General features: G+C 36.3%; 1 protein-coding gene across 17 annotated transcripts in view; it reads right to left on the minus strand.

The window, feature by feature from the left end:
• The window catches only part of Robo2 (roundabout guidance receptor 2), a 1,509,792-nt gene that overhangs the window by 115,864 nt on the left and 1,380,188 nt on the right, over positions 1 to 13,740 (minus strand). For all 17 annotated transcript variants that reach the window (XM_021184410.2, XM_029470220.1, XM_029470218.1 and 14 more), the window contains one exon: positions 4,717 to 4,844. In XM_021184410.2, coding sequence (XP_021040069.1) covers positions 4,717 to 4,844 — 128 coding nt within the window. The remainder of the gene's footprint in view (positions 1 to 4,716; positions 4,845 to 13,740) is intronic.

Here is a 13,740-nt window from a genome sequence, read left to right on the forward strand (position 1 = left end):
TGAATATTTCATTTATGTTCATAAAGAAACAGACACAGAAAATAAAAGTCATAATTTTATCTCCATTAACCTTGTAGTGTGAGACATCCCAACTGCCTGTCTTAATGGTAAGACGTGTCTTAAATAACAATTTACTGAACATTTCCTTGTTCTATGGAGATATTATTATTATTTAGCTGTGCTTTTTGAAGTTGCAGTCTTCGATGAATGACATATTCATACCACTAAGAAAATGACATTCTAATTTATTTGCATGCTACAAATTAGAGAAGAAACCGTTTAAGATTTGCTGATCTTTATAAAACAATGTATCACCTTCAAAAACAATGCTTTCTATCAGTTTTATACCCTTGCTTCCTGTGCACAGGGAACACAACGTATTAAAGGAACATCGAATCATATCACTTTCAATGAATTAGGAATTCAATTAGCTGAGGAAGTCTTCGAAGATCATTGCAAGTCTCTTTGGCCCAAGCACTAAGGTGTAAAAGGAAAACAGTTTCTTCTCCAAACAAGCATTTTCCTCACATGTTCTTAGAATTTTTTTAGCAAGCAAACATTTTTGAATGGAATATTTTGGGGGTTGGTTATTTACTTTTTCCTGTTCCTTTAATGCCCCCAACATACCTTAGAGATGATTTGGTTTAAATGAATTATTTTTACAGTAGTCTACCTATTTAATTATACTTGCTCTTTATATATGTTGTGGTTGTTGATTTGTGGTTTGGGGAGGACTCATGACAGGTGAAGTGTGGGTATTTCTGACTCTTTTGCCTCTTCTTGAGACCCTTTTCCTCCTACAGAGTTGCCTTGCCAATTCTTAACTGTAATGTGTTATACTGTGTTCAGTTGATGTGCCTGGGTGACCTCCTTTTTTCTAGAGAGGGTGGAGGAAGGAGTGGATCTGGGGGAGAGAGGATGTGGTGGGTAACAGGCAAGGAAGAAAAAGAATAAATGTATCTAAAATAATCCACAGGGTAGATTGGAGTGTATGGTTTTTTCTTGTTTGCATGAGTTACTATATTTTTATTATATACTATCAATAAATATATTTAGTTCATAAACAACCAAGGTTATTATGACTTAAATAACAAACAGTGACAGTGCTGATAAGCAAGTGATTCGAGTTTTGTCTAAGTTGTTTTGAATTATGTTGACACTAAAATGAATGTAAGAGAATACAAATGGGTGATGTGGAATAGGGACAGAGCCATTGCAAAGAAGAGACAGCATCTATTCTCAGGGATGCAGATGCATGCTTCCTGCTGGTTACCTGGAGACAAATGAGTGTTGTGGAATAAATTCTTTTTTTTTATTTCTCTTTTCATTTTTGAACAGATAAAAGATCAAAGTACAGATCTCTGACTTATTTCGTTCACCTTTACACTCCTCCAAACCTTCTTCCTAATTTATAAAACTTTGAGGAGCAAAGCTTGCAAGGTGGAAGGTGAGCTGCAACTGTGTTGCAGTCAATCTTCTCTCCAGAGAGAGGAGAGAAAGCACAGCCAGCCATAGGAGGAAGGTTAATGATGGCACAGGGGATGTGCTGGTGCATCTGTGCTTAAAGTCCGCTAAGTTTCAACAGTGACATGGCAATGCCTTCTTGGGAAGCTTACCTATCCCTGTCTTTGGGACGCTACTCTGTGCCTTGTGATACATGAATTCTCCCGATAGCCAGGTTGCACCTGGAGCATGGTTAATCTCTCCAGAGAAACTTACGGTTTAGTAATGTTTTCTTTTGCTATAAACAGTTCTACTGAGTCTAGACATGACCAGGAGTCCATTAAGTGGGAGACTAATTAACATGCAGAAAGTTCACTTGATAAACAGTGTCCTTAAGCTCTTGAATTTTTTAAGGCTCATGAATTTCACAAATTGTTCTCTAAAATAGATTATCAGAATGATGGAGGGTTTTTTTTGTTTTTGGGTTTTTTTTTTTTTGTTTTTTGGTTTTCTTTTTGGTTACCACCTTTGAAACATCACTAGCTATTTAATTTCCTTATAGTGGAAAAAATATACAGAACTCCTTAATTTTAAAGGGATATAAGCTTATTCCTGAAAGAGATAAGCTAGCCGAAAGCAAACATTTCCAAAATGATAGCATTCAAAAGCAGTGAGTCTATGAAAGTGACAGAAACAAAAGTTTCGTTTATACTATCCCGTTTTAAGATGAACGATTCAGTCGTATGAACTCTTTAGTTAACATGTTCCTGTGAAGTGTATAAGGAGATCAAGCTGCGGAGATGGCTCAGTGGTTAAGAATACTTCATGAGCTCAATTTCCAGCAAGCCAATGGAGGCTCACAGCTGTCTATAATGGGATATAAAGCCTTCTTATGTGAATGCAAGCATGCAGACAGAACACCCATATACATATGTGTGTTTGTGTGTGTATGTGTGTGTGTAATATATTCACACATATTACCATATTTTGCAAACTTCACCCATTCTTCCTTTACCACTTGAAACTTACATATTAAAGTCATTGAGACACTAAAAAGGCAGTGTTTGTTTGCTTCTTTCGTTGGGGTTTGGTTATTTTCAGACACAGTCTAACTGTGTATCCCATACTGGCCTGTACCTCCCTGTGCAGCTCACACTGTCCTCCAACTCCCGACAGTCCTGCTGCCTCCATATCTCATGAAAAAGAATTGTAAGCATAAATGCCTGTATACCCCTTGGTATGACAATATTAATGTCACTGGAAAGATACAAACTTAACATTTTTAAGTCAGATACAAACTTAACATTTTTAAGTCACTATTTTATGCCATTGAACTTTCCATTGTGTCATGGTTGCCTTCAAAAATTTTATGAACCAGACACTATTATCAGCTCAATTTGTCCAACGTGTATATGTGAAAGAACAACATTGAAGAATTAAGATTTTTAAAACTTCCATAAACTTTCTGAAATGATTTAATTAGCACGTAGTAGAAATGTTCAGGTTATTTAAGAAATATATTTGGCTCTATGTATCACTTGATCAGAATTCAGAATGTATGGGTGAAGAAAAAGATTTAGGATTTGATAGATAATCAAATGCTCCCATTGGGAAAGATTTTAGCTCATTGTGGCTTTGTTTGTCAGTGTATGTACTAATTACATATTGAAAGTACCTTGTAGTAACAAGAGATTCAGTGTGAGAAGTCTCATAAACAGTTAAACTATCCCTACTGCTTCATGCTATCCCACCTCAGCTCTATTTCTACAGGGATCTGTTTGCTTTAAATAAGGACAAATATGGGATATTGTCAGTATGCTACAAGAAAGGAGTCAGAACAGGGGAGAATCAGGGAGACGGGATTGTACCAGGTGAGTCCTCTCCAGTCTGGGCTCATTGACCATCAGCCCAAAATGCACACAGCTTTGTAAAAATAATTTTACCTACATGACAAGACCAGAGCATTGCTCCATGTTTGAAGAGAAGGTTTGTTTGCTCTGACTTCCCACAAATCAGCAGTACCTCCCTAGATCAGTGTTTCTCAATCTGTGGGTCTCCAAAAAATATTTATATTACAATTCATAACAATAGCAAAATTACAGTTCTGTCCTAGCAACAAAAATAAGTTTATTGTGGGGAGTCACCACAACATGTGGTCCTGTTTGAAAGGGTTGCAGCATTAGGATGGTTGAAAACCAATGTTCCCGCCAATTTCCATTATCTTGCTATAATTGCTCTGTCTGTTAAATGAGTAGACACCCCTTGGCAGATGGTTAGATTCTCACAACACAGCCTTAGAGACAAAAGGGAAATCTTTTAATATCATTGGTTGTTCCAAATTCAGAGACAGGGTTCATACATAGCTTGATATATTTAGAGGATAACTGGAGATCTCAAAAAGCTACTACCAAACACTTCAAAAATTGGTCGCTAGGAGCAAAATGAAAGTTATTCTCATGTACAAGGTCTCCTCCATCCTGCTATGTAAGGAAGGCTCATGAAGTCTCCTATGAAGCCATTGGTGTCAATAGCACTGCAAGTCAGTTAATATTATAGAGTGAAACTGAGAAGTAATTGCTTAAAGCCACTCTAGAAATCATAGGGCCAAAGTAAAGACAAGTTGAAAAGACTTAGCTTGAAAATAAGCATGTGCAAATGTCACCTGTGCTCAGAGAATGGATACTTGGTATTCCCAAATTCAATCTGGCATGTGAATAAAAATGTAAGCCTTGTAAGAGCAAATTTGCCCCAATTCTAAGGCACTTACAGGTATTTCTATCTGGATACATAACTATTATCTCTGTGAGAAAGAATGCATATCTTTACCATTCATCAGACATGCTGGAATGTTTAGCTGAGTGAACCGAGTTCTGTCACAATTAGTTTGTTATTGTACTAATTGAGATTAAACTGAACACTTGTTCAGATCTGGTAAGTGGATTTGGGAAATTTTATGGATTATATAAAAAAGAAAGAAAAAAGAATAAAAGAAAGGAAAGATAATTCATTTAAGCAATCTAATGATTTGGAAGACAAAACACCTGAGTATTTACAGTAATAGTAAAACAGTACAATATTTTCCTTTAATTTGAAACAGTCTTGCTCTATAACCCAGGCTGACTTCACATTTGTGATTCCTTTGTGGCTTCTTCTCCTGTGTTAGGCATGCCACCATGCCCAGCAGCTCCTTCTATTTTAAGCAGGCATGAACTTACCAACTGAACCAATAGTAAGCTCCTGGCTCAATTTTCTTGGACACTTTAGGTCTCTTACCTCGGACAGTGAGGGTAGCAGAGGCTTCCACTTTTCCCACCCGATTCTCAGCAATACACACATAGGTACCTTCATCAGTACTCATGGCCTTTTTAATTCTCAGCGTGTAGTCATCTTTGATATCATACCTGTGTGGAATAAGAGCCTGCATTAGCAAAGAGCATCAGTCACATAGATAATGGCATAAAGATAGTAATCGTTATCTCTTTTACTGTATTTTATCCATCGATCCACAAAATTATACTGATTTAGAATAAAATTACTACTGATAAGATAATTTTATAACCCACTACTAGTTGCTTATCAGTTACCCATTCCCCATTCCTGTCACAAGTGTACAGCTTTTCCTTCCTTGAAACATTGAAGGCAGGCTTTCCAGTTTGTCCTGACCTTTGTGACTCTCCACTAATAAGAAGAAATCCTATTCATTTCTCTTTTGGGTAACATGTGTTTTATTATTTTGTAAATTAATCATACTGTGTTTAATCTGATTTACATTTAAGCATTTTAATATAAAATCTTAAAATATATTAAAACAAGAAATAGTTATCTTCTGTATTGGGAAAGTGATAAAATGAAGGTTAAGTAAAAATATTTAAAAAGTTGGTAAGGCTCTAGCCAAGCCTCTCAGGAGACATCCATATCAGGCTCCAAGGACTGAAAAACCTGAAGGGGTTTGCACCCCATAGGAAGAACAACAATATCAACCAGCCAGACCCCCCGGAGCTCCCAGGGAATAAACCACCAACCAAAGATACAGATGGAGGGGCCCATGGTTCCAGTCCCATATGTAGCAGAGGATGACCTTGTCATGTCTCAATGGAAGTAGAGGTCCTTGGTCCTGGGAAGGCTTGATACCCCAGTGTAGGGGAATGCCAGGGAGGTGAGGCAGGAGTGGGTGGGTGGGTGAGGAAGAACCCTCCATGGAGGCAGGGAGAGGGAATGGAATGGGGGTGTTTATGGAGAGGAAACCAGGAAGGGTGACAACATTTGAAATGCAAAATAACACAATAACCAATAAAAATGTTTTGAAAAAGAAAAAAATAAAGAAATAAAGGAAAATTTATTTCCTTCCTGACCATCAATAGGAACACTTGAAATAGAAAATGGAAACACTTGGAAAAAATTGGGAAATATATAAACCAAGCTCATTCAAAAGTTCCATTTTTTTTAAATGTAAAGAATAACAGATTGTTTGTAGAAAGTATACAACTTTAAAAATTCACATGGTTTTCAGGAGTGGTGGTTCCTTGTAATGGAACTATATTCCAAATAATTTGTTTATATAATTTAAAATTATACAAACAAGAAAATAAAGAGATTTCTACGCCTATGACCTCTCAGTTTTTACTAATATCTTTCAAGCATTTTTTGGGTAGCTTATGGTAGTTTACAACACTTTCCTTTTTCTAATACACAAACATATCAGTGTTTCCGAAAATTGTTTTAGTTAATTCTGTATGCTCAATAAATTTTGGGACATTTTATTATTTTAATACTTGGCATACATTTTTAGTCTCTCTCTCTCTCTCTCTNTNTCNCACACACACACACACACACACACACACACACACACACACACACACACACCCTCTTTGTCCCTCACTCTCTCTCCTCTCTAAGTCTCCTGCCCTTCTATCGTCCCCCATCTCTATCCCTCATTTTTCCTTTGTTTGATTGATTCATTTTGGACAGGCTCTCAGACTCACTGAGACCTTGAGGACCACTGGACTCCAGATCTTTCTGCTTGAGCCTATGTGTAAACTGATCCCCACACCCTGTCCAGCTGGTCTCAGGGAACACTATCGTTAATTGTGTTCTACTTCTAACATTAATTTTCAAACAACACAACAAAACCAAAATGACAACAAGGAAACTGCTGAGTCTATGCCAAAGTTCTGTTGTATAGACAGTGGCATGACTAATTGTAATGTCTGTGTACCAGTCATGTCAGTGGCATGACTAACTGTGTAATGTCTGTGTACCAGTCATGTCAGTTGCTTGGAAGTTCCAAATCCCTCTATCTTCTAATCTTGAGCGGACTTCTCTGTTTACATATTTACCTTGAATTTCTATTTATCATGGTATAAGCCTTAAGAAACCCTTATTACTATGCATATTAGAAACGTTGCATAGCTACACCACAAAGAAATACGTTACTACCCCCTTGAAACATAGACACACGTTAATGACTCTGTGGTACCTAGAAATCCTTAGTGGTTTAGAGTTTTTATTGTCTTTTTATTTTTCAGGATGTGTGACATCTTTCTGTTTCATTAAATGCTCTATTCATACTACTAATCACGGGACCTCTAAAATTTATTCAAGTGACATAAAACACAGCCTTGGGAACATAGTGGCAAATTTTAACATCAGGACCACTATTGTGTTTCTAGTCGTGGGTAAAGTAGTTAAATTCTTCATATGTGAATTTTTCCATTGACAAAAAATTATTCTAATAACAATGTCTGTTTCAAAATAATGAATGCCAACTACAGCTTTAAAATACATAAAAAGAGCACAGCAGGAGGAAACCATACTTCATGTTAGCTATTTATTACACTTTTGAAGAAGTCAAGGGCTATAAAATTAATGCCTTTTATTCCTGCTAATATGAATGAATGCTATATAAATAGGAGTGGCTTCAAGGCTGGTAGTTTCCTATACTTACCTATTAGAATGGCTTATTTTTACAGTTTAAGATCAATTCTAAGTTAAGAAGCACATAAGAGCCACAGTATAGAGTTGAAGATTTAATATATTATATAAAAATTAGAAATTCATATATATTCTCAGAAGTATCCATCTGCTATATAAGCAGAATCATACATCTGAGATAATTTCACATGCAGAAAAACATTAGTTATATTTGCTTAGTGATGGCAAACACAAAAAAGCTTATTTGGATTCAAAATTCCAGGTTACAGTCCATCGTGGCAGGGCAGTCACAGAGGCAGTAGGTGAGAGAACTTGTCACATTCTACCCAGCACCAGGTGACAGCAATAGATAGATGTGTGCACACCAGTCAGTTTGCTTTTACTCCATGTATGGTAATTTGGTAGGTCTTCCTACCTCAGTTAATGTAAAATCAAACAATGCCTGGCTGAGACTCCTAGCAGCTTAGTGGTGGGGAAGGGTATATATTGAGGCTGATGTAGTCATGCAGGACTTCCAGTGGAGGAGTTTGGGATACCAACCCACCCACAAAACCTTTGACCCAAAAATTGTCCTGCCTACAAGTTGTGCATGGATAAAGATGGAGAATAGACTGAGGGAATGACCAACCAGTGACTGGCTTTTCTTGAGACCCATACCATAGGAGAGAGCCAAGTTCTGACACTATGAATAATACTCTGCTATGCTTGCAGATAGAAGTCTAACATAATTGTCTTTTGACAGGCTTCATCCAGCAGTGAATGGAAACAGATGCAGAGACCCACAGCCAAACATTTGGTGGGTCTCTGGGAGTCTTGTGGAAGAATGGGAGGAAGAATTGAGGGAGCCAAGAGGGGTCAAGGACACTACAACAGACCTAGAGAGTTAACATTTCTTTTTAGTAATAGAATCCATCTTTCTATTTGATGTGTTTATTATTTTTCACATATATATTTTGGGTAAAGGCAAATTAATTGTGTCAGTTACTCCGTCAGGGATTTGAAATCTCTCAAAACTAATAGAGTCCGTATTCTCTAAACAATCATAACTTTAAGAGCTTCATAATAACTGGTCAATCCATATATACTTTATTACATTTCTTTCATCAATCAAAGATACTTAAATTTGTTTTTTAACTGTCTTTAACTAGTCTAGAATAAATTATAAATGAGTAGAGTATGCTTTGGTACAAAGCCACTAATTGGTAGCATGGCAAAACTTTATATGTCTGTAGAATATAGTAGTAAGGCCTGTTTTAATTAAAAGCAGTAAATGCAACAAATGAAAAATACTTCTGATGTGGCAGTTTTACTGCAAGTGTGATGCCTTTCATTGTGAAATCCGCCTGATTTAGACTTCTATGAAGGCAGCCATTGTTGCCAGGTTTGATTAATGATAGTGGTACTATGTTGGGCTGTTGGATGCTACCATAGAGGTACCTTATTTCTTCTGATATGAACTACTGCTGAAAAATACAACCCAATCTTATTTGGCCCCTGGAAAAACATGTGCTATCATCACTGTACCGTGACTTCAGATTGATTGGTGACCAGCTGTGACAATGTAGGCACTGAAGCTTGGTCTCACTGTAATTTTTTTTCCAAGTAGGGAGGGTAGATTAAAAAAAAAAACAAAAAGGAAATTTAATTGTATCAAAACCATTACAAAATCATTACCATCTGTTAAGCTAAATAAAAACAAAACAAAGTGATTTTGCTTTAATATTTAAAGCAATAGTTTGTATAGAAGGTACTGTTCATGTTTTGATATTTGATATATAATACGAAAACTCTCAAAAGAGAAATATTGCTATTTGCTAGTATAGGAAACAAAATAATAATTTCTAAATATCATTTCCCACTGTACATAAGGGAATTTATTATATTTCCTCCTCAATGAGAAAACTGTTATCATACAGGGTAGAAAGAATTTCTGCAAATCAAACTAAAATGAAAGTATCAGGCAATACTTCAATTTTGTATCATAACCAATTTCTCTCTATTCTCATTGTACACTTTTCAAAACATAACAGACCCCTTTGATAAAAAGTCATCCTGGTCTTCCCACTCTTCTGAATATATTAAAATAAGACCTCAAGTTTTCTATGATAGGTATAAAATTGAACAAGACAAATAAAAGAAATGTAAACTCTTTTTTAGAGTAATCTGGAATTTTTCTGTATTGAAAGCCTGTGTCTTGTTTGGATTATCTAAAGATTCCCTAAAACTCTCTGAAAGGTAAATCTCAACTCAAAACCACCAATTTTCTTAGAAGAAAATATATTTACTCAAATTTTAATTTGTTTTGAAATTATTTACAATGTATTCTAATATTACTGGCTGACCTTTCAGGATGAGAATTTTGTGCTAACATTTAAAATTTTAGGGTCATTCTGCTTTACCGAAAGTTACAAAAGTCAGTCATAAAAGTATGCACTGAACCATGAAATAGTCTTCTATATCCAAGTACTAGGGATTGTTCACCCACAAATACTGCTCCTTTTCTTTCTAATCAAACAATTTCTCTCATTTCTGGAAAAAGGTACCCCATTTTAATTTTGAAAGAAAAAGAGATTGTTTAATTTTCCTAAAATAATATTGCTGCTCATAGATTCTTAGACAAAAAATTATTCTTATTTCATGAATAAGACTTAAACCTATTAAAATCATGGAAGTACTTATAATAACCTAAATCATGTGCAATTCTTAATCTGTACTATTTAAGGTATATCTTAAAGACAATTTCATAAATCACATGACTAATATAGGGATTCCATCTGGTAGGCAAATATTGTGCCACTTCATGCAAGGGAGAAGAATGTCATGGTCATTTGATCTGCAATTATTGTGCATACTTTGTTTAGCATTAGGAGGAGTGAATCTTGCTATGCATTCAGTAAACAAGACACAATAAATTTCTAGACAAGTAATTCAACAAAATGTGCTACTCATATTAAAATGAAAATTACCATATAATTCATTGCATGATTTTAATAGGGAAATTGTAAACTACAAGGTGTAGTCATACTTGAACTTTCTGTTTTATTTTGAAATCTCCAGCAGGGTTTCTGTCTACCTTGCACCATGTCTTCCTAAGAATAGCTTTTAAGTTGGCCTAACACAAAACTGCAAACGTAATTAAAATATTATGGGATTCCTTTGTTCCTAACAGAATTTGTGATTCTCAAAAATAAACATGGTAGAATTCAGACAGCTTTGTGTTGCCATGTCCAAAGGTTAGCTATGCATACACAGAAAGGACTATGAGACTCACAACTTCAAATCTCACTTATTCAGCTAATCAAATTATACTTAACTAGTATTGAAAGCTAAGACATTTTTACAAAAGCCACTCATGTCACTTCCAACCTCTAGTTGGAATCATGGGTGGAGAATCCCAATAAACAGAGGCATTCGCATACATGGCTTTGCTTTTCACAGTTTCATTTATGACCAGCCTTGAAAATACTATCTTGAATCAGAACAATATAGAAAGAAGGAGATAGACTGATAGATGATAGAGAGATAGATAGATGGATAGGAAGATAGATGATTGGAGAAAAGACAAGAGAAAAGGTAAAGAAGAGAGAAAAGTCCAATTTATTTTAATAGCATGCGTTATGACCTTACTATTAGTTGTTGTTAAACTCTTAATGTTCCTCAATTCTAAATTGAACTTTACCAAAGGTGCATATGCATATGCAAACACAGTGCCTGAAGGATTCCTTGCCCATGCTTTCAGATACACAAAGAAGGAAGGACTCTAATGCTGTTCTTTTGTTAGCACAGCTGGGAGAAAAAAGCCATTTTCAAACTCCCAAGCTACCTGAAAATAAGCAAGGGACAATGTTTAATCAGCCATAGTGAGAAACTGGTGTTGACTGTGTGACAAAGTGTAGATTGTGGCTCACTGTATAACAAGGTCAAGTAGAGCAGGCATTGCACAACTGTAAAGGGTTCTGACCTCTTTAAGATATGCATACTCTCTGCATTCTCTCTCCCTGCATTCTCTCTCTCTCTCCCTGCATTCATTCTCTCTCTCTCTCTCTCTCTCTCTCTCTCTCTCTCTCTCTCTCCCTCCCTCCCCCTGGGATTCTGCAATTAAACTATATCACAGCTGGGATTTTTCCAAAAGGCCAAACTACGTGGTCAATCTAATCAAGGACTCCCTCCCCTAACATTTGCTTCCTTTGCTGAGAATGGGACTCAGAGATGGAAGCAGCTAGGAAAGGACCTCCCAGTGAGTTATTACCCCCCCCCACACACACACACTGAGTAAATTCCAGGACCCCTGCTTGGCAATCTAATCCCTGTGATCTGTAGAATTATTCTGGGTCCTTTCCTCTCAATCTTCTAATCCAATGGCAGACATAGGAGATACTCCCATTTTCAGTGTGGGTTGGTGGTTAAACTCTAAGTTCACAGCCTGAAGTCCACTAGTCACTCCTGTCCATCCCCCCACCCACTTCCCTACCCACCCCCACCCCTGTCATTTTGTTCTTACTTTTCCCCTCCTCTAAAAAATTGCATCACCACCTCTAGAAAAACTGTCCTCTTAAACAATCTCCAACCCTTGCCCATAATCTGCCTCCCACTTCCCCAGACATTTATTTCTAACACCCTAAAGAAAGCCTTGCTCTTTCTTGGAGGCTGGCTCTCTGGTGTAGGGGTGGAGAAGGGAAATGAGGAGTTCCCCCACCCGAGATGTTCCAGACAACCTCAGTGTCTGATGCAATGGACTAAACAAATATATTTTATTGAAATTCTGTCCTTTGCCGTAAATTAATGAACAAAGGAGAACAAAATATAATTTGATTTCACTGAAGCTTATATTACCCAGGTTTCTAAATGACTGTAGATTTTCCTCTCCTTTAAGATAATTAATACAGTAATTAATAGTGCCTATTTCACAGGGCTATTGAAATTTTACAGTAAAAAAATGACAAATATTTCACAATTAGGAAAGCTTGTTGAAACAAAGTTGTGGAAGCAGTTTCAATTATCATTTCATTTAGAAATAATTATCCAATTGGCTTAAGTTCTCTCAAGATAATTTGATTTTACAATAAGACTAGAATTTGTAATATCATATTTGGAACATTTGAGGGTTTCTCAGTCAGATATTTGGCAAGAAATTAACCTCAACTCTAAAACCTTTTAGAACAGGATCTTAGGTATTAATTTCAGAGTTAACCCATCTGTTTTACTAGGCTTGGTCCTGTGCTTGCCTTCTCTGAGATGGGAGAGGCACAGGATAACTTGACATCAGCTTTCCTGCTGAGCACAGCTGAGCTGCAGGAGGGTATGGCACTGTTAGATGGTAGTGCTTAGTCGTAGCAGTACTCTGGAAAACCAGAAAGGCTCTCTCAATCTTTTCTTTTGTCCTACAAATGCCTTCATATAATGCAATTGTGGGATGATTTGGATATTTAAAACATCCTAAAGGGAGGCAGATCTGACCACTCGTTGTATGAAATAACTTGTGACATGACCAATTTGATTGAAAACGTAGGTTTCAACCTATATCTATTTAGGGGTCTCTTGAGTAGTTTCAGCAATGCAGCAGTGATTCAACGAACAAATCAAAGCTTTGCCTTTTATATTCTAGAATATATTCAAAATGCATTTATTTTATAGCATTAATGAAGGAAATTACCTACTGTGAGGTAATACTTTCTAGACATGAAAGGGAGGCTGCACCCAGGAAATATCAACAATATGGTGGTGCAAACAAGACCTGTACCATGAGAGTGTCTGCTGATGAGCCACAAGGAATGCTGGAAATTTCACAAGGTCCCACCCCTAAATGAAGAACTAAAGCAACTAATTGCTATTGAGAGAGGAAAAATTAGTTCTATATCGGGGCAAGAGCCCTAATAATCTATCAATTCTAGGTGGTGAGCCTTAACTACATGTATGTACGAGCAATGCTAAATGAACTCAGTAAGTTTTATGCATATGGTTGTACATATATGTGTGAATGTACCTGTAAACAATAAAAATGAGGTCATGAATCTGAAAGGCTGTGGGAAGGCATGTAGGGAAGAGGTTAGGGAACGAAGAAGGAAAGGTATTGTGTAAGCATAGTAACCATGCCTAGTCTCAAAACATGAAAATATTTCAATTAAGGAAAATAAAATATGCAAAAGTGCATTCGTTCCATAGTTTTTGTGAACCAAAGTATCTTCATATGTCAAATAATAGCATGTTTATGTTAACATGATATTAATTGCCCTTCTCAAGTGATATAATCTCCATACTTAAGGCAAGGAGAAAAAATTATTATGTTTTTAATACGCTCACTTGAATTATAGTCAACTCCTGCTGCCCTAAACTTAAAATAAAAGTCAAAGTCAGCCTAATAGCATG

This window comes from Mus caroli, chromosome 16 (genome assembly GCF_900094665.2).
Source record: "Mus caroli chromosome 16, CAROLI_EIJ_v1.1, whole genome shotgun sequence".
Classification (NCBI taxonomy): Eukaryota; Metazoa; Chordata; class Mammalia; order Rodentia; family Muridae; genus Mus; species Mus caroli.